The 19,555-nt window shown below is 42.0% G+C and overlaps 1 protein-coding gene across 9 annotated transcripts in view; it reads right to left on the reverse strand.

Moving 5' to 3' along the window:
- PITPNM2 (phosphatidylinositol transfer protein membrane associated 2) overlaps nt 1-19,555 on the reverse strand; it is a 431,574-nt gene that overhangs the window by 65,113 nt on the left and 346,906 nt on the right. For all 9 annotated transcript variants that reach the window (XM_056535625.1, XM_056535614.1, XM_056535577.1 and 6 more), the window contains 4 exons: nt 17,282-17,401; nt 15,407-15,615; nt 8,170-8,345; nt 2,484-2,654 (listed from right to left, as the gene is read on the reverse strand). In XM_056535625.1, coding sequence (XP_056391600.1) covers nt 2,484-2,654; nt 8,170-8,345; nt 15,407-15,615; nt 17,282-17,401 — 676 coding nt within the window. The remainder of the gene's footprint in view (nt 1-2,483; nt 2,655-8,169; nt 8,346-15,406; nt 15,616-17,281; nt 17,402-19,555) is intronic.

The following is a 19,555-nucleotide window of genomic DNA, read 5'->3' on the forward strand; positions in this document are numbered from 1 at the left end:
GGAGGGGATGCAAGTGATGATGGGAGGGGTGCAAGAGGTGATGGGGGGGTGCAAGAGGTGATGGGGGATGCAAGTGATGATGGGGGATGCAAGTGATGATGGGGGATGCAAGTGGTGATGGGGGATGCAAGTGGTGATGGGGGGTGCAAGTGACAGCGGAAAGGGGGTGCAAGTGACAGGGGGGAAGGGGGTTTGCAGGTGATGGGGGGAAAGGGGTGGGTCTGATTCTGGGATCTGTATTATGGTGGGGGCTGATTCTGGGGTCTGTATTGTGGTGGGTGGTGATTCTGGGGTCTGTATTATGGTGGACACTGATTCTGGGGTCTGTATTATGGTGGGCACTGATTCTGGGGTCTGTATTATGGTGGGGTCTGATTCTGGGGTCTGTATTATGGTGGGGACTGATTCTGGGGTCTGTATATGGTGGGGACTGATTCTGGGGTCTTTATATGGTGAGGACTTATTCTGGGGCCTGTCTATGGTGGGTGGTGATTCTGGGGGTCTTTATTGTGATGGGTGGTGATTCTGGGGTCTGTATTGTGGTGGGTGGTGATTCTGGGGTCTGTATTGTGGTGGGTGGTGATTCTGGGGTCTGTATATGGTGGGGACTGATTCTGGGGTCTGTATATGGTGAGGACTTATTCTGGGGTCTGTCTATGGTGGGTGGTGATTCTGGGGTCTGTATTATGGTGGGTGGTTATTCTGGGGTCTATTCTGGTGGGTGGTGATTCTGGGGTCTGTATTATGGTGGGTGGTGATTCTGGGGTCCTGTATCATGGTGGGTGGTGATTCTGGGGTCTGTATCATGGTGGGTGGTGATTCTGGGGTCTGTATCATGGTGGGTGGTGATTCTGGGGTCTGTATTATGGTGGGTGGTGATTCTGGGGTCTGTATTTTGGTGGGTGGTTATTCTGGGGTCTGTCTATGGTGGGTGGTGATTCTGGGGTCTGTATTGTGGTGGGTGGTGATTCTGGGGTCTGTATTGTGGTGGGTGGTGATTCTGGGGTCTGTATATGGTGGGGACTGATTCTGGGGTCTGAATTATACAGGTCTTAGTTAAAATGGTTGTCCTCAGTGTAAGGTCCTTACAGTGAGAACAATATATATGGAAAATTCAGTAAAAAAACAACCCTGTGACAAGCCACACCCTCACAAACCCCACCCACAGCAAGCTACCCCCACAAAAAGCCACACCCATGTTGCCGGGACACCAAGCGACTTCAAAAAAATTTGGGCACAGCACTACCAAAAGGTTGCCTACCCCTGAACTAGACAAAAGAAAGCCTAGTAGTGTGTATTGATGGAATGCCACCAGCACCTCTACCAGCAAGCACCCTTTTCATTTCTTATGGAAGGATGGGTGATTGTTGGTTAATACTGACACTGTGCATCTGTTAAGCAAATTCTATTCTGTTAAGCAAATTCTATTCTACCTTGCTCAAGATGTTCATGTGTCCACATCATTTCTTAAACCATGTGTTGTAAAATTCCTCTTTATTAATTCCTTTGTCTGACAGACCTAACCATCTTTTAAAATAGAATAAGTCAAGCAGAAGGCTACCCAGGATTATATTAAATATGCATGTGTATTTTAAGGAACACATCAATATTAACTGATATTTAAGAGGTGAACATCAATTTGCACTAGAACATGTCTTTAAAGATCTCTACTGTATCTATAAAGATTAAAGGAAAAATGAAGAAACAAAACACTAAAACATACAGTAAGATAAAATATGCAGTCTCCATAGGTTCCAACAATATGTCTACAAACAAGGAAAATGTCCTGCACTCGGGGATGAAGTAAAATCTTCCTGCTTTATTAATATAAATTCCAGGACAATACACGTACAAAACAGTAAATCCCTGACGTGTTTCACGCATTTGTGCACTTTAGTCAGAGAGTCAGAGACTGTATGACTAAGCACACAAGTGTGTGAAACGCGTCAGGGATTTACTGTTTTGTACCTGTATTGTCCTGGAATTTATATTAATAAAACAGTAAGATTTTACTTCATCCCCGAGTGGTGGACATTTTCCTTGTTTGGATTCTGCTGCTTCGAAGCTGGGGCAGTGCCGGCAGGTCCGTGGCACAGGTGTGTGTAGTTGGCTGGAGTGGAGCTGTGCTCTACATTTTCCTTGGAACAATATGTCTACATTGCTTTCACATAGGTGACAGAGCTGAATCATTATATGACTGTACCATAGACCAGAGTCTCATTAAAAAGTCAAAAAGTAAGGAAAGGGCCAAGAGTGAAGAATCTCACTAATTTATACAACAGGCGTCTATTTGATCAGCGCCCTAATAGAAAGCAATATTAAATGCATAAAAGGGAAAATATATACAGACTATGTTGATGGCTATGCCCACAGTTGTATCACCCCAGTGATGATCTTATTGCAGACACTGACTAAAGATAAATCTTGGTAAACTTTATGTAAAACATATTCTAATACAGACAAAATGTGCAATAGTGGCTTACCCAGGAGGGAAGAGTTACCATCCCCTAATGGAAACCTCTGATATCGAGGGACATTAAACGGAGGCATCAAATGGAACTTCTTCTCTAAAAGTGGCTCAATGCGGGATGCAGACGGATCTGCTGGATGGAATAGGTTGTAAACTTGCTGGCAGCCTGGTCTGAGCTGGAAAACTGTCAGTAAAAACAAGAACACATTGTATAGAGATTGTATAGAGTAAGTTTTGATGAAGTACACGGTGAAAAACTATTCTATATCTCTTATGATATGATTTCTACTTTGTTGATATATTTAGACATTGTTGTGCACAGATTACAAACTGGTGCTTTAAATGTTTAGTCTTTCTTCCTTACTATGGGACTACACAAGAATATGTCTTCAGAGATGCTACTAGTCATTGACAAAACTGTAGGAAAGGAAACCCCAACATGTATCAGAAAGAGCAAACCGCAAAGAGCGAGTCACAATACACCTTGCTACTGATGCTTGTCAAATAGGTTAGCATGGTGTCACTGTAAAAATGAAAAATCTGAATTACAATGATATGTATTTGTAGTAACATGCAAAATGTGCATATTTCACAATGAATTAAGGTGTAATCTTACATAAAGTCTCATTACATATTTATTAGTCATTGCTTTCTATCTAGTGCTTACATATACAGGGAGATGGACTTCAACACATAAAATACCTATTGATTGATAGGAAGCCAGTTTTGTTTTACAAAAATAAATCTGTGTAAATACAGCGAGAACATATAAACAGTATGTAAATACTGGTGTAGCCACATTGCATTCCAGAGCTAGCTGCTGAGTAACCATGCAACATACTGACCTATTTAGACTAGAAGACTGTACTGTAACTGTAAAATGCCCTCTGCTTTCTGTATTTGTAACTGTTAATGGAACTGACATTTCTAAAAGCCAAATAGGAATTTTTTTAATGTCATGTCTCACAAAACTACAGTTTAAACCCACATATAAATAAATTGAGATGCAAGCAAGGCAAGAGTATTTATTATTGGTCAAATCAATATGGCTGAATGTCAATGTATCCAATTTAAGTCACTCTGAAATTGTATTCTATTGATAGGCAGCTTTAAAGGGGTTATCCAGGGAAAAACTTTTTTTCTTTTATAAATCAACTATCTCCAGAAAGTTAAACAGATTTGTAAATTAATAGAAAAACTATAAATGTGGTATGAATGGATAGTACTTACACTGCAAAGTGTAAAATTATTGAAGTAAAATAAATAAATAGGTACCATTCACCTCTAGACTAATACCAGAAAAAACTGATACATGATGATTATAAAAAATTATAATGATAATAATTAGAACTGTGCTTCAAATTTATGATGAAAACAAAATTGTGTTTATTCATATAAAACAACCGCTGATAAAATAATATGTCATATAATATAACAATATATCTGACAATACCTCCTTACACAGGTCCCTTGTGTGGAGGAAAAATGTTATACAATGACCTTAAAAGTTATATAAAATGTTGCAATACCGCAAAGAGTCTTTCATCCAATAATCCAGCAGAGATATAGTTCAGTTAAGCAGGTTATAAATGTATTATCCCAGTCCGCATTTACATATATTTGTGCAGCATATATTTACCGGCTTGAAAAGATAGATGTGCAGAACTTTGAAGCTGTTTTTGCTGTCCATCCTGTAGAGGCTGATGTGCGCTGGCGTGCGCACCGGCGACTGGCCTGTCTGCCACAGGCCTAGAAATGCCGCCGATCACGGAGATAGATGTTAGAACTCCAGTGATGGAAACAAGCCTCGTGGAGGGATTCTTGGCGTGTGACGTCAACTCTGCAGCACTGTATGTCAGCCCGGTAGATGTTGTTAGTAGGAGCGGTGGCAACCAAATGCAGGCGGCTGGATTGATATTGGTAGGAGCGGTGGCAACCAAATACAGGTGGCTGGATTAGTGGTATATGGAGGTAAAAATTCTGCTATAAACTGCAGCAATGGTGCAATGGTTTCTCTTGAGGTGTTAAAAAGGCTCTAGACGCGTTTCAGGGTGCTGTGTATATTGACCCTTTCCTCAGTAGAGATTTGTAAATTACTTCTATTAAAAAATCTTAATTCTTTCAGTACTTATGAGCTGCTGTAGTTGAGTTGATCTTTTCTGTCTAAGTGCTCTCTGATGACACCTGTCTCGGGAACTGTCCAGAGTAGAAGTAAATCCCCATAGCTAACCTCTTCTACTCTGTGCAGTTCCCGAGACAAGCAGAGATGTCAGCAGAGAGCACTGTTGCCAGACAGAAAAGAACAACTCAACTTCAGCAGGTGATAATTATTGGAAGGATTAAGATTTTTTAATAGAAGTAATTTACAGATCTGTTCAACTTTCTGAAGCTAGTTGATTTAAAAAAAATAAATAAATAAAAAGTGGTTTCCTGGAATACCCCTTTAAAGAGTACTAGAGTACTATGTTGCTTTTTTTCTTTCTTCTTTTTATTAACGCTGTGAGCCTGGGCTGAAAACCAAAATAAACTTTAACTCACCTTCCTAGGTTTCCCTGCTGTGCCAATATCTGTTTCCCTTTCTCAGGTCCCTGTCTACTTCCGCTTCCTGCGGGACAGTGAGTCACGCTGCTCTCAGCACATCACCAGCCGCAGCAGGACATTGCTGCAGCCGGTGATAAGCTGAGCGTAGCAAGACTCTCCGTCCTGCAGGAAGCGGAAGTAGACAGGGACCTGAGAACGGGACACTGATAGCGGCACAACGGAGGAATGTAGGAAGGAGAGTTACAGTTTGCTTTGTTTCATTTTGCAGCCCGGGCACAGAGGGTTAATAAAAAAAAGCACCATAGTACTCCTTTAAGATAATGAAAAGCTGTATACACAGTTCTCACTTACAGGTAGAAGCATCCACAATCAAAAAGATTCAGCAGTATTATACTGCAGTGGTCCCTCAACTTACAAAGGCCTCAGGTTACAATATTTTCAACATTCATTTTCTGGGCCATTCTAACTTAAAACCCATACTCAACATACAGTGCTGTAAGGACTTTCTTTTACTGTATTAGTTATCATCTTATTTTTCTTTAAAGGAGTACCTGTCATGGTCTTGTGAAATGTTATAATCCTCCCAGTTCACTGCCGCCATCATGATAAACCACCCCCTGCCTTTATTTTTACTATTTTTTCGTTTTCTACCTTGATATTGCTCTGTATTTTCTGCTCAGTCAGATTCACAGACTGGGAAGTGGCATTACCCAGCAGGCATGACATCATCTGAAGCCATACAGGGGAGAACTGTCCCCCTCACTTTGCTACACACAGCCAAGAGCAGTTCAGTGTGTGAGAGGTCTAACAACGAATTAACCCATAGGGGTTAAAAAAGAAAAACCTCTTATAAGCGTGTTGACAAATAATTGATAATACTTAACTTTTAATGTGTGCTTATAAAATGCACATGAGAACATAACGTTTAAAAACACACCTCATACAGTGTGAATATTCCGTACTTAATATCTTATGATCACTGCTCACTCAATGCCACCACTAGTGATCCCAGCTACCACAAGAGACTGTACTATATTGGCCCTTTATAGAGTATGGGGCACATTATTAAAGGCCTCCACTAGACATATATCAGTACAAGGATATTGATATTTAAATATATCCTTGGTTGGTATCCAATCCACCACTAGCTATTGCGGTGGTTGGAGACCAATATAGACTCAAGTAGATACAGTCTCCAGCAATGTGTGTCAGTGCTGGCTAGTTATAGGGATGAGCCAGCCCCACACCACGCTGTGCACAGCAGTTTATTTTAAACTTGCACCTCATTGTGTGAATATAGTTACATACAGTGAATACAATGAACCATTGACTAACTCACGATCTCTGCACTTCTATCCAGCCCACACCCGCAGTGCACAGCGTGGTGTGGGGCTGGCTCATCCCTATAACTAGCCAGCACTGACACACATTGCTGGAGACTGTATCTACTTGAGTCTATATTGGTCTCAAACCACTGCAATAGCTAGTGGTGGATTGGATACCAACCAAGGATATATTTAAATATCAATATCCTTGTACTGATATATGTCTAGTGGAGGCCTTTAATAATGCGCCCCATACTCTATAAAGGGCCAATATAGTACAGTCTCTTGTGGTAGCTGGGATCACTAGTGGTGGCATTGAGTGAGCAGTGATCATAAGATATTAAGTACGGAATATTCACACTGTATGAGGTGTGTTTTTAAACGTTATGTTCTCATGTACATTTTATAAGCACACATTAAAAGTTAAGTATTATCAATTATTTGTCAACACGCTTATAAGAGGTTTTTCTTTTTTAACCCCTATGGGTTAATTCGTTGTTAGGTGTCGACACCTCGAGCGTGTTGTTTGGCCAATAATTAGTTGTGAGGAGACAGTGTGTGAGATGAGCTCTGACTTGAGAGGACTGCACACACCCTCCTCAGCAATTCCTGAGCTTGGACTTCTTGCCAGGCCAGCAAGAGTCAAAAGTCTGTGCAAAAGATGGGGAAAATGTGCTCTGGACAAGTAGGGAGACACCTAGTGGCAGCTTTTTTAAACACAAATGAAATATAGAAAACTTATTTTTTATTTACCATAAGGAGTGTAATAGAAAAACTGTTTTAATGCCCATTTAATCCTCACTTTTTTCTATAGTGTATATGAACACAGGCATTGCTTAAAGTGTATCTGTCAGCAGGAAAACAGGGGTCTAAATAAGCATATGGCTTGATAGGGTTTCTCAGGATTAAGAACGGTATGTGAGCCTAATTTTCATATTAACAAAAAAACACTTATATCTTGCAGATGAAAAAGACTATTGATATATAAAAGGTATTCCTTGAATCATAATGACTAGCCCTATCCAGCAATGGGCTTATTTTCACCACTGTTCTTTCGCTGACAGGTTTGCTATAAATTGTTTATGTCTAGGGGAAAAAACAGGTTGCATTTCTTTTATTGACTACATAAAAATTTATACTTTGTTGAACTTGAGGGACATGTCTTTTTTCTGTTTAATGTTAGTCCCTACTGACTGTAACGTGTCAATTTTTAACTTGAGCCTATTTTACCAGAGAATTTAAAAAACAAAAGATATGAGATTAATAGGTTCCCCCACCTTTAGGGCTAGTGCTATAACTTTGGTGGCTTGGATGTATTAATTTGGGCAGGTAAGCTACATCATAGCCTCTTTAACCAAACTAAACCTGTTAGAAGATGAAGAAAGTGCGGGCCAGGAGGAGAATTTTTTATTTTTTTTATTTCTTCTACAGAATGCTTGGAAGACTGATAAATAGGCTGTATGTGCTATCTTCCTGTTTCTTTTCCTTAAATGAGACCATATTTCACTAATGTCATAACACTGATAAAATGAATCAGACAAAATAAATTCAATTTCTTGAAATATGTTTAACAGAGTTACAGTTGTTTACCACATTCTTTCTATAATACTCTAAAGTCACTGTGCCTTGGAGCACAGACAACCAGCCCACCACTATATGAATATTTAAAATAATTCTATAGAGAATGCTGACTGATACACAAAAAGTCTTACCTATAAATTCTATAGGTCATAAATGTAAAGCATGTGCATGTATATATATGATGTATTACTTTTAACATTGTATTTACTATGCAACATTTAATGTATTTTTTCAAATGTCCCTAACGCTTACTGTCAAGGGCAGGAATCACGGTTTTCCTTAATGCCAGTACCAATCCAAGAGGAGATCCAAATAAGAAGAAATCAGAAATTTCAAAGTCAAACTTCCCGATGCTGCCTCCATCCAGCATTGTTGAGCTGCTTGATCTACGAGATCCTGGATCATTTCTTAGGACGCTTGAGTGTAAACTGTAAATACATTTTATGATTATTTAAGGCGGATTAAATACAAGGTAACATCACAAATAAAATAAAAAATAGCAGTGCACTACAAACTAAAACTTGAAGGTTATTTTGTATTCATCACATCTGTTTTTCAGTTTATTAGAACACAGAAAATGACAAATGAACAGCAGGTTATGACAAATTAAAGGCAGACTTTATAGACATTAGAATTTTTCTAAGCTCTTTTACTGTTTATTCAGCATTATCTGTAGAAATCAGCTGTGCATCTCTACATGTCTCTTAGTTTATTGTTATAATTTATTATTCAATGATCGGCTGCTTACAGGTGCAGGATAAGGTTAAGCAATGTCATAGCTGGTAGCAGTTCTTATTTTTCTGGAACAGTCCTACAACTGGGCCACAAAAGAGGCTATGTTTATGTAAAACCCATTAAAAAGTGGATATTTCAGGGGGTGGTCCTGTAAATTTCCAGTGGGGCTTAAAGAGATTATCCAAGATTTTTGCTGATTAGAGCCAGATACTAAATCACATTCTAATCTGTTTTTATTTTCTGATTCTAATTTTCTTTAATTCATTTTTTTTGCATATTATGGGGGCAGCCATCACGCATAAGCTGTTTTTTTAACAGCATTTAGAGATATGCTTTACAGCAAGCCCCATGAACATAGATAACATTAGACAGGAGCGGTCCCATTTACATGAATAGGAAACATTTCTGGACGTCCCCTGTGACCTTTGCAGAAGCCATTTCACAGAGTTGGGGAGGCTGAGCTGTAAATACGGTAATATATATATATTGTCTGTACTGTTGTCCCCTTTCACAGTAATTCTGTTAGGGAGGATAAGAAGGAGATACTGGAGGTAATTTGTACAGAATAGCGTAACCTTAACTTTAGGCCTAGTGATCAGAATAAAAATTGCAAGATTTCAGGATTATTTAAAAAAAAAAAAAAAAAGATAGTTAAGTGGAAAAAAATTAAAATAAATATGTTTAACATTAAAACTTGATATAAACAATAGGTCATTTCTGATGACCTATCTCCATAAAATGGTGGCAAGTATGCAATTTAGCAGGTTGATTAACACCAATTGTTGCTCTCACTCCCTACATAAAAATAGATAAGGACTTCGCAGTCTAGACAATCAATCTTGGGATAACAAGTAAGTGTGCCAAAGGTCTATATGGGTGTCCGTTTAATCAGATTAGAAAATGTATAATGTATGTTTAAGATTTTTTTCCTCACAGGTTATCACTTCTACAGTCCATATTTATCTCTTGTTTGAAAGTAATTCTTATTGCTCTAGCTAAAAGAAAGGCTCTGGACAAAATGTTTTTAAAGTGTGCCTAAACTATCCATGAATAACCTAAATGTCGGTGAAATCAACAAAAAAACATTGCCAATCTCCCATTATGATGGCAGATATCAAGAATATGAATTATCTGGCATGTTGGATTTTGCTTGGAAGCAGCTTAGTTTGTTAATATAACTTCTTATGATGCTTATGGTGGGGTTTGTGAAATAGTTGATTTTGCTGATAGCTATGGCGTATATGGCAAGCTTAAATGGGCATTAAAAAAAATAAAAAATAAAAATGTTTGGACATATTGTAGAGACAAGTTTTGATCGTTTAGACCCCGAATGATCAGTAGTCGGGAGAAGTGCATGCTAAGTGTGTTTTCTACCAGCTTGGTGTGACATGACCGAGAGATATCCATAATATTAGATTTAGAGTAGTATATGCCACTTTTAAGCCTCCAGACTGGATTTATTTGACATTCCATATAGAACCACACTTTAAAAAGGAGGTCATTAGAATAAACATTCAGCTTCAAACACTGTTTTTAATGTGCAATATTACTGATATAGGAATTATATACATAGTATATACATGGTTAATAACACAATTCACTTCTTTTGTCGGCTTTCTCTCCACTATTAATTTGTTTCAGATGTTCTTTGCATAGGTTTGCTTCCTCCTGATTGGAACAGATGCCCTTAAAGGTATCCTTCCATTGGATGAAATGTAATCTTGGAATGTATGGGGACTTCCTAGTGTGTTTTACTATATACAATAAAGTAATCATGAAGGTCCCTGGGATATAGAGGACCTAACATATAGCAATTGTCAGGATCCGGGTACTGTGAGGATACTGGTGGTGGATCCTCTGTGTCAGTGGGGTGATGACGTGGGCCGTACCAGGGGAACAGAGTCTAAGGGGTTACTGGTATTCACCAGAGCCCACCGCAAAGCGGAATGGACTTGCTGCAGCAGGTAACCCCCAGGTCGTTCCACCCGATAGCGACTCAACCCCGACTGACTGCTGAGATAAGCGCGGTACAAGGGATTAGGCAAGAGCAAGGTCGGACGTAGCAGAAGGTCAGGGCAGGCAGCAAGGATCGTAGTCAGGGGCAACGGCAGGAGGTCTGGAACACTGGCTTGGGAAATACAAGGAACGCTTTCACTGGCACAATGGCAACAAGATCCGGCGATGCTGGGAAGGGGAAGTGAGGTATTATAGACATGGACACAGGTGAATTCACTAATTTGGGCCAGGCGCCAATCAGCGTCGCACTGGCCCTTTAAATCGCAGAGAGCCGGCGCGCGCGCGCCCTAGGGAGCGGGGCCGCGCACGCCGGGACTGAACAGACAGGGAACGGGTCCGGTAAGCAGGCTGGGACGCGAACCGCGAGCGGGCACGTCCCGCATCGCGGATCGCATCCCTGCTAGGGACACTATCGCATCGCTCCCGGTCAGCGGGTCTGACCGGGGCGCGGCGAGCAGGTAAACGCTGCGAGCGCTCCGGGGAGGAGCGGGGACCCGGAGCGCTCGGCGTAACAGTACCCCCCCCCCCTTTGGTCTCCCCCTCTGTTTGGAACCCGAAAATTTATGAATGAGGTCCTTGTCGAGGATGTTATCCTCGGGTTCCCATGACCTCTCCTCAGGACCGCAATTTAACAGAGAAGACATCAGAGGAACCGGAGACAAGAGCAGGAGCGACAACCTTGGGAGAAAAGCGGTTAAGGATAAGTGGTTTAAGGAGAGAAACATGAAAAGCGTTAGGAATGCGAAGAGAAGGGGGAAGAAGGAGTTTGTAGGAGACAGGATTGATTTGGCATTTGATTTTAAAGGGTCCAAGATAACGTGGTCCCAGTTTATAACTGGGGACACGGAAGCGGATATACTTGGCGGAGAGCCACACTTTGTCTCCAGGAGCAAAGACAGGAGGAGTTCTTCTCTTTTTGTCGGCATGCTTCTTCATCCGGGATGAGGCCTGTAAGAGGGATTTTTGAGTCTCCTTCCAGATGGTGGAGAAGTCCCGGGTAACTTCGTCAACAGCAGGCAGACCAGAAGGGGTGGGAGTGGGGAGGGGGGGGAAGAGGGTGACGACCGTACACCACAAAGAACGGGGATTTGGCGGAGGATTCAGAGTCTTTGAAATTGTACGAGAATTCAGCCCAGGGTAGGAGATCGGCCCAATCATCTTGGCGGGAGGAAACAAAATGTCGCAAATAGTCACCAAGGACCTGATAAACTCTCTCTACTTGCCCATTGGATTGGGGATGATAGGAAGACGAGAAATTTAATTTGATATTTAGTTGATTACAGAGAGCTCTCCAGAATTTCGATACAAATTGAACGCCTCTATCTGAGACGATATGCGTGGGAAGCCAGTGAAGGCGAAAAATGCGCACAAAAAATTGTTTCGCCAACTGTGGCGCAGAAGGAAGGCCTGGAAGTGGAATAAAATGTGCCATCTTGGAGAAACGATCAACGACCACCCAAATGACTGTGTTGCCATGGGATAAAGGTAGGTCCGTTATAAAATCCATGGCAATCTGAGACTATGGAAGCTCAGGGATAGGCAGAGGATGAAGGAGGCCGGCAGGCTTCTGGCGAGGAGTCTTGTCCCGGGCACAGACTGTACAGGCCCGAACGAAATCAGCGACATCTGCTTCCAGGGTAGGCCACCAATATAAACGGGAGATGAGTTGGATGGACTTCTTGACGCCAGCATGGCCGGCGAGGAATGTCCCCACCTGAGGATCTTGAGGCGCTGGTGTGGGGGAACAAAAGTCTTTCCAGGAGGTGTTTGTCTGATAGAAGCTGGAGAAGAGGAGATCAGACACTCAGGAGGAACAATGTGTTGCAGGGGGGCTTCTGTTTCGGAAGCTTTAGAGGAACAAGAAAGGGAGTCAGCAATGATGTTTTTGTCAGCAGGTCGAAAGTGAATCTCAAAGTTAAAACGGGCAAAAAAACAACGACCACCTAGCCTGGCGTGGGTTCAACCGTTGGGCAGACTGAAGATACGAGAGATTCTTGTGATCCGTGAAGATGACAATTGGGTATTTGGAACCCTCCAGCAGGTGCCTCCATTCTTCGAGGGCAAGTTTAATGGCCAGCAGTTCTTGATCACCAATGGAGTAATTTTTCTCCGCCGGAGAGAAAGTCTTAGAAAAGAAACCACAAGTAATATTATGTCCAGAAGAGTCTTTTTGTAGGAGTACAGCTCCAGCTCCCACCGAGGAGGCATCTACCTCCAGCAAGAAGGGTTTAGATGGATCAGGTCTGGAGAGTACAGGAGCAGAAGAAAAGGCAGTTTTGAGACTATTGAATGCCTCATCCGTTTGGGGAGACCAGGACTTAGGGTTGGCGTTCTTCTTGGTGAGGGCCACAATTGGAGCCACAATGGTGGAAAAGTGCGGAATAAACTGTCAGTAGTAATTGGCAAACCCCAAGAAGCGTTGGATAGCTCGGAGTCCAGAGGGGCGTGGCCAATCTAAAACGGCTGACAGTTTTTGTCTGGGTCCATTTGAAGTCCCTGGCCAGAGACTAAATAACCTAGAAAGGGAAGAGATTGGCATTCAAAGAGACATTTTTCTATCTTGGCAAATAATTGATTGTCACGGAGTCTCTGGAACACTAGACGGACATGACGGCGGTGTTCTTCGAGGTTAGAAGAAAAAAATCAAAATGTCGTCCAGGTAAACCACAACACAGGTATATAACAGATCTCGAAAAATTTCATTCACAAAGTCCTGGAAGACAGCAGGGGCGTTACAGAGCCCAAAGGGCATAACCAGATATTCAAAATGTCCGTCTCTGGTATTAAATGCGGTCTTCCACTCATCCCCTTTCCTGATGCGGATGAGATTATATGCACCTCTTAAATCCAATTTGGTGAAGATGTTAGCGCCACGTAGGCGGTCAAAGAGTTCCGAGATAAGAGGCAGGGGATAGCGGTTTTTTATAGTGATCTTATTAAGACCGCGGTAATCGATGCACGGCCGTAAGGAACCGTCTTTTTTGGAGACAAAGAAGAACCCCGCTCCGGCAGGGGATGAAGACTTGCGGATGAATCCCCTCTTTAAATTTTCTTGGATGTAATCCGACATGGCTTGTGTCTCAGGAGCTGACAGAGGATAGATCCTGCCCCGGGGTGGAGTAGTACCAGGAAGGAGATCAATAGGGCAGTCATAAGGCCTGTGAGGAGGCAAAGTCTCTGCTTGTTTTTTGCAAAAAACATCGGCATAGTCCAAATAGGCCTTGGGGAGACCTGGTATAGGAGGAGCCACAGGGGTTTGACTGACGGGACTGGGAGCAGACGTGAGGCATTTTTTGTGGCAAGAAGCACCCCAGTTATTGATCTCCCCGGTGGTCCAGTCAAGGGTAGGAGAATGGCGTTGGAGCCAAGGCAGTCCGAGAAGAATTTCAGAAGTGCAGTTAGAGAGGACCAGAAATTCTATTTTTTCGTGATGAGGTCCAATGCACATTAACAGGGGTTCTGTGAGGTAACGCACAGTACAGTCCAATCTTTCTCCATTAACTGAAGCGATGTAGAGAGGTCTGGCGAGACTGGTCACTGGGATGTTGAACCTGTTAACGAAGGAGGCCAAAATAAAATTTCCTGCAGATCCAGAATCCAAGAAGGCCACAGCTGAGAAGGAGGAGTTAGAAGAAGAAGAAATCCACACAGGCACAGTAAGACGTGGAGAAGCAGAGTTCACACCTAGAGCTGTCTCACCTTTGTGCGGAATTGGAGTGCGTCTTTCCTGACGTGGAGGATGGATAGGACAATCCTTCAGGAAGTGTTCGGTACTGGCACAGTACAGGCATAGGTTCTCATTGCGGCGGCGTATCCTCTCTTGTAGGGTCAGGCGAGACTGGTCTACTTGCATAGCCTCCACGGCAGAAGGCACAGGAACAGATTGCAGCGGACCAGAGAAGAGAGGAGCTGGGGAGAGAAATCGCCTAGTGCGAACAAAGTTCATGGACTTGCTGCGGCAGGTAACCCCCAGGTCGTTCCACCCGATCCCGACTCAACCCCAACTGACTGCTGAGATAAGCGCGGTACAAGGGATTAGGCAAGAGCAAGGTCGGACGTAGCAGAAGGTCAGGGCAGGCATCAAGGATCCTAGTCAGGGGCAACGGCAGAAGGTCTGGAACACTGGCTTGGGACATACAAGGAACACTTTTACTGGCACAATGGCAACAACATCCGGCGATGCTGGGAAGGGGAAGTGAGGTATTATAGACATGGACACAGGTGAATTCACTCATTTGGGCCAGGCGCCAATCAGCGGCGCACTGGCCCTTTAAATCGCAGAGAGCCGGCGCACGCGTGCCCTAGGCAGCGGGGCCGCGCGCGCCGGGACTGAACAGACAGGGAACGGGTCCGGTAAGCAGGCTGGGACGCGAACCGCGAGCGGGCGCGTCCCGCATCACGGATCGCATCCCTGCTAGGGACACTATCGCAGCGCTCCCTGTCAGCGGGTCTGACTGGGGCGCTGCGACCGCTCTGGGGAGGAGCAGGGACCCGGAGCGCTCGGCGTAACAGCAATGATCTATGCATTGTCTTCTAGGCCAAAATAAATTTCCTTTCTTACGACTAAGAAGGTTTTAAAAATTGGAAAGCTCACAGAAAACAAAAGATGCATCGTATGTTAATGCTGCCTTCTACATACAATGGCCTCGGGGGACCACAGTATTATGATGAAACATGCAATAAAATGAAATACAAAAAGTTGACACATCATAGCTGTAAGTATTTACTATTTACATACCTAGAAAGAAAAGCTTGGTGCTGTTTAATGGTGTCCAGCTCATAGGTGGAAGAATCACTTCTCTTACGTGGAAGCTGTTTCTTTGGATCTTCTCCATTGCTCCGAGGTATGTCAATGTTACTTCGGCTTAAGTGCCTACTAGTCTCCAGGTTTGAGCTACTACAGTAACTGTTGTTGACACTGATGCCAGGAGACAAGAGGTCTGTGTCCTGGAATAAATAGTGAACATGTCAAAGCTTCTGTATAAGGTGTGCATAAACCTACTACATGCATTGAATAATAAAAGAAAAATAGTTTAAAAGGGGTATTCCAGCATTTAAAATAAATACATAAATAAATAATAATATGCTGTTGAGGCAGGGAAAATAGGCATACTTACTTAGCCCCGGTTCCCTACAGCTCCTATTCAACTCTATCTGGTACTTCGATCTTCTCTTCTCTTCCTGCTTCCAAAACAATTGCTCAGTGCAGGACATGCCGTCTTAGTTAATTACTCACAGATATGGGACACTGCTGAAGCCAGTGATTGGCATATGACAACTGCAGTCAATCTTTGGCCTTAGCAGTGCTGTTAGCAAGTATGACATGTGACTACTAAGACCAGTGATCAGCTGCAGTCATGACATTGTTCCAGAGCAGGGGAAAAATAAAAAGACCACAGGGACCCCTGAAGCTGGATCAGCGGGGGCTATAATAGGCGAGTAGTGTATATTTTATCACATGCCCTACAGCTAGAAAAGTCCTTCCTTTATATTTCAGATTCCTTTTGAATCCAATCCTGGTTTGGCTCAAAAACTGTAGTGGCAAAAAAACTGCAGTGTGTGACACGAGCCTGACAAGGGAGTCACAGTTACAAAAATACAAAACAAAAACAATACTAGTATTACTTGTCACAGCCGGTAAACAGAATGCTACAAGTAAATATTATATAATTTTTGTTTCCAAATGAAAAAAGGTGATGGAGGTGCTCTGATATAACTGAAAAGAAAAACTATTATATTCTAAGAACTGGAATTTTAAAGACTTTGTAAAATCCCTAGAAGGTGGGCAAGTAAAGCAGCCCTTTACAACACTGCCAAACCAGACAATTAGCTATTTGAAGATCAGAGTCCATGATTTCTTCATGCTGCAGATTTTCCTTACTTCATCTGATCTCAAGTGGTTTGGCAGAAAGACATTAAGGAGTTGATGTTTATTTTCCAAAGTGCTATTATGGTGTAATTTGATCATCATAACCTAATGTAACCCATGTATTAGAAGGAACAAGTTAGGGAATTTTTTTAAAGACTTTAGTCTATACTTAAGACATGGAACAGACAACTGTATTTGTATTTTTGCTATGAAATACAACAAAATAAAAAAGTGCAGACTTTGGCAACTGGTATCCACATTAATTCGTTATCCTGTACCAGTAAAAATTCATAAAAGATCCAGTGTTATTTTTATAATGCATATGACTGAGGTGCCCATGAATCCCAATCAATCAGAACGAATGTAACTCATCTAGAGATATAGATAGGTTAATCATAGGTTTGTCCCACAAAAGAATATGCCAAAGACAACCTGTGGCATTTTTTTTTGCTTAAAGGGCACCTATCATATGAGCCAGGAGGCAGGATCCCAGCACAAATTCCCATCAACTCCATTCTAAGCTGCTAATTTGAAGCAGTATATGTAATTGATGTAAGCACCATAGACTTGCATTACAATACACTTGCAATGCAAGTCTATAGGACTTCCAGCAATTCCGTATACTGCTTGCTTTAGCAGGGGAAAACACAGTTGACAGGATTTTGTGCTAGGATCCTACTGCCTGGCTCAAATGAGAGGCACCTTTAATAGGCTGAAAGGTTGAGATGATTCAATGTGCAATACCTGGACACTGACAACGCTTCCTCTGCGGCTGCTGTTCTGGCTTTCAGACACAGTCTGATTGCTGTAACACAAGGCATCAAATCCCAGAATTCCTCCAACACAGTCACCCACCAAACAAACCTAGAAGAAAAGACATTACAATTTACTACAGCTTTAAAATGTAAAAAGAAAAAATATATTGTAAGTGAAATTATGATAAACAACCCTTATCTATGTTAAGCTTTAGCGTTGCCACACTATATTTCTATGTACTTTGCTGGGCTCTGTTCAGATTTGTGGCTTCAGTCATAAATGGAAACCATATTGCAATGCTGGATCTGTCATTAAACCGAGTAAACCCCACTGACCTATACTGGGCCCATTTGGTACTGCCAGAATGTACAGGGTGGGCCATTTATATGGATACACCTTAATAAAATAGGAATGGTTGGTGATATTAACTTCCTGTTTGTGGCACATTAGTATATGTGAGGTAGGAAACTTTTCAAGATGGGTGGTGACCATGCCAGCCATTTTGAAGTCGGACATTTTGAATCCAACTTTTGTTTTTCCAATATGAAGAGGGTCATGTGACACATCAAACTTATTGGCAATTTCACAAGAAAAACAATTATGTGCTTGGTTTTAACGTAACTTTATTCTTTCATGAGGTATTTACAAGTTTCTGACCACTTATAAAATGTGTTCAATGTGCTGCCCATTGTGTTGGATTGTCAATGCAACCCTCTTTTCCCACTCTTCACACACTGATAGCAACCCCGCTGGAGAAATGCTAGCACAGGCTTCCAGTATCCGTAGTTTCAGGTGCTGCACATCTCGTATCTTCACAGCATAGACAATTGCCTTCAGATGACCCCAAAGATAAAAGTCTAAGGGGGTCAGATCGGGAGACCTTGGGGGCCATTCAACTGGCCCACGACGACCAATCCACTTTCCAGAAAACTGTTCATCTAGGAATGCTCGGACCTGACACCCATAATGTGGGGGTGCACCATCTTGCTGAAAAAACTCAGGGAACCTGCCAGCTTCAGTGCATAAAGAGGGAAACACATCATCATGTAGCAATTTCGCATATCCAGTGGCCTTGAGGATTCCATTGATGAAGAATGGCCCCACTATCTTTGTACCCCATATACCACACCATACCATCAATTTTTGTGTTCCAACAGTCTTGGAGGGTTCTATCCAATGTGGGTTAGTGTCAGACCAATAGCGGTGGTTTTGTTTGTTAATGTCACCATTCACATAAAAGTTTGCCTCATCGCTGAACAAAGTCTTCTGCGTAAACTGAGGGTCCTGTTCCGATTTTTGTTTTGCCCACTCTGCAAATTCAGTGCGCCAATCTGGGTCATCCTCGTTGAGATGCTGCAGTAGCTGGAGTTTGTAAGGGTGCCATTTGTGAGTAGCTAATATCCGCCGAAGGGATGTTCTACTAATGTCACTCTCCAGTGACATGTGGCGAGTGCTACGCTGTGGGCTCTTGCTGAATGAAGCTAGGACAGCCACTGATGTTTCTTCATTAGTGACAGATTTCATGCGTCCACATTTTGGAAATTCCAACACTGAACCAGTTTCACGAAACTTAGCAAGCAGTTTGCTAACTGTAGCATGGGAGATGGGTGGTCTCGTAGGGTGTCTTGCATTGAAATCTGCTGCAATGACCCGGTTACTGAGTTCACAAGACATCAATACAATTTCTATCGGCTCCTCACGTGTCAACCTCAACGACATGTCAATGGCTGTAAACAAAGAGAAACTTGTAAATAACTCATGAAAGAATAAAGTTACGTTAAAACCAAGCACATCATTGTTTTTCTTGTGAAATGTGTCACATCACCCTCTTCCTATTGAAAAAACAAAAGTTGGATTCAAAATGGCCACCATGGTCACCACTCATCTTGAAAAGTTTCCCCCCTCACATATACTAATGTGCCACAAACAGGAAATTAATATCTACATTTTATAACGACAATAGCGATATTTTATGGAACGTGAATTGATGTCCGTTTTTGCTGCTAGACTAAAAAAGTATGGATTCCCCTAAAACCATACAGGTATATCAAGCATATATAAAGTATATTAGTCAGTGCTAATTGGGACTAAGTTGTACAAACTGGTTGAAAAATAAATGAATGAATTAATTTATATTGTTATATATATGACTAGGAAATTACCTGAATGAAAATTTCCCAGTCATATATATAACAATATAAATTAATTAATTCATTCATTTATATATTAATTTTTCAACCAGTTTGTACATTAGTCCCAATT

The sequence above is a fragment of the Hyla sarda genome, chromosome 1, assembly GCF_029499605.1.
Source record: "Hyla sarda isolate aHylSar1 chromosome 1, aHylSar1.hap1, whole genome shotgun sequence".
In the NCBI taxonomy this organism is placed as follows: Eukaryota; Metazoa; Chordata; class Amphibia; order Anura; family Hylidae; genus Hyla; species Hyla sarda.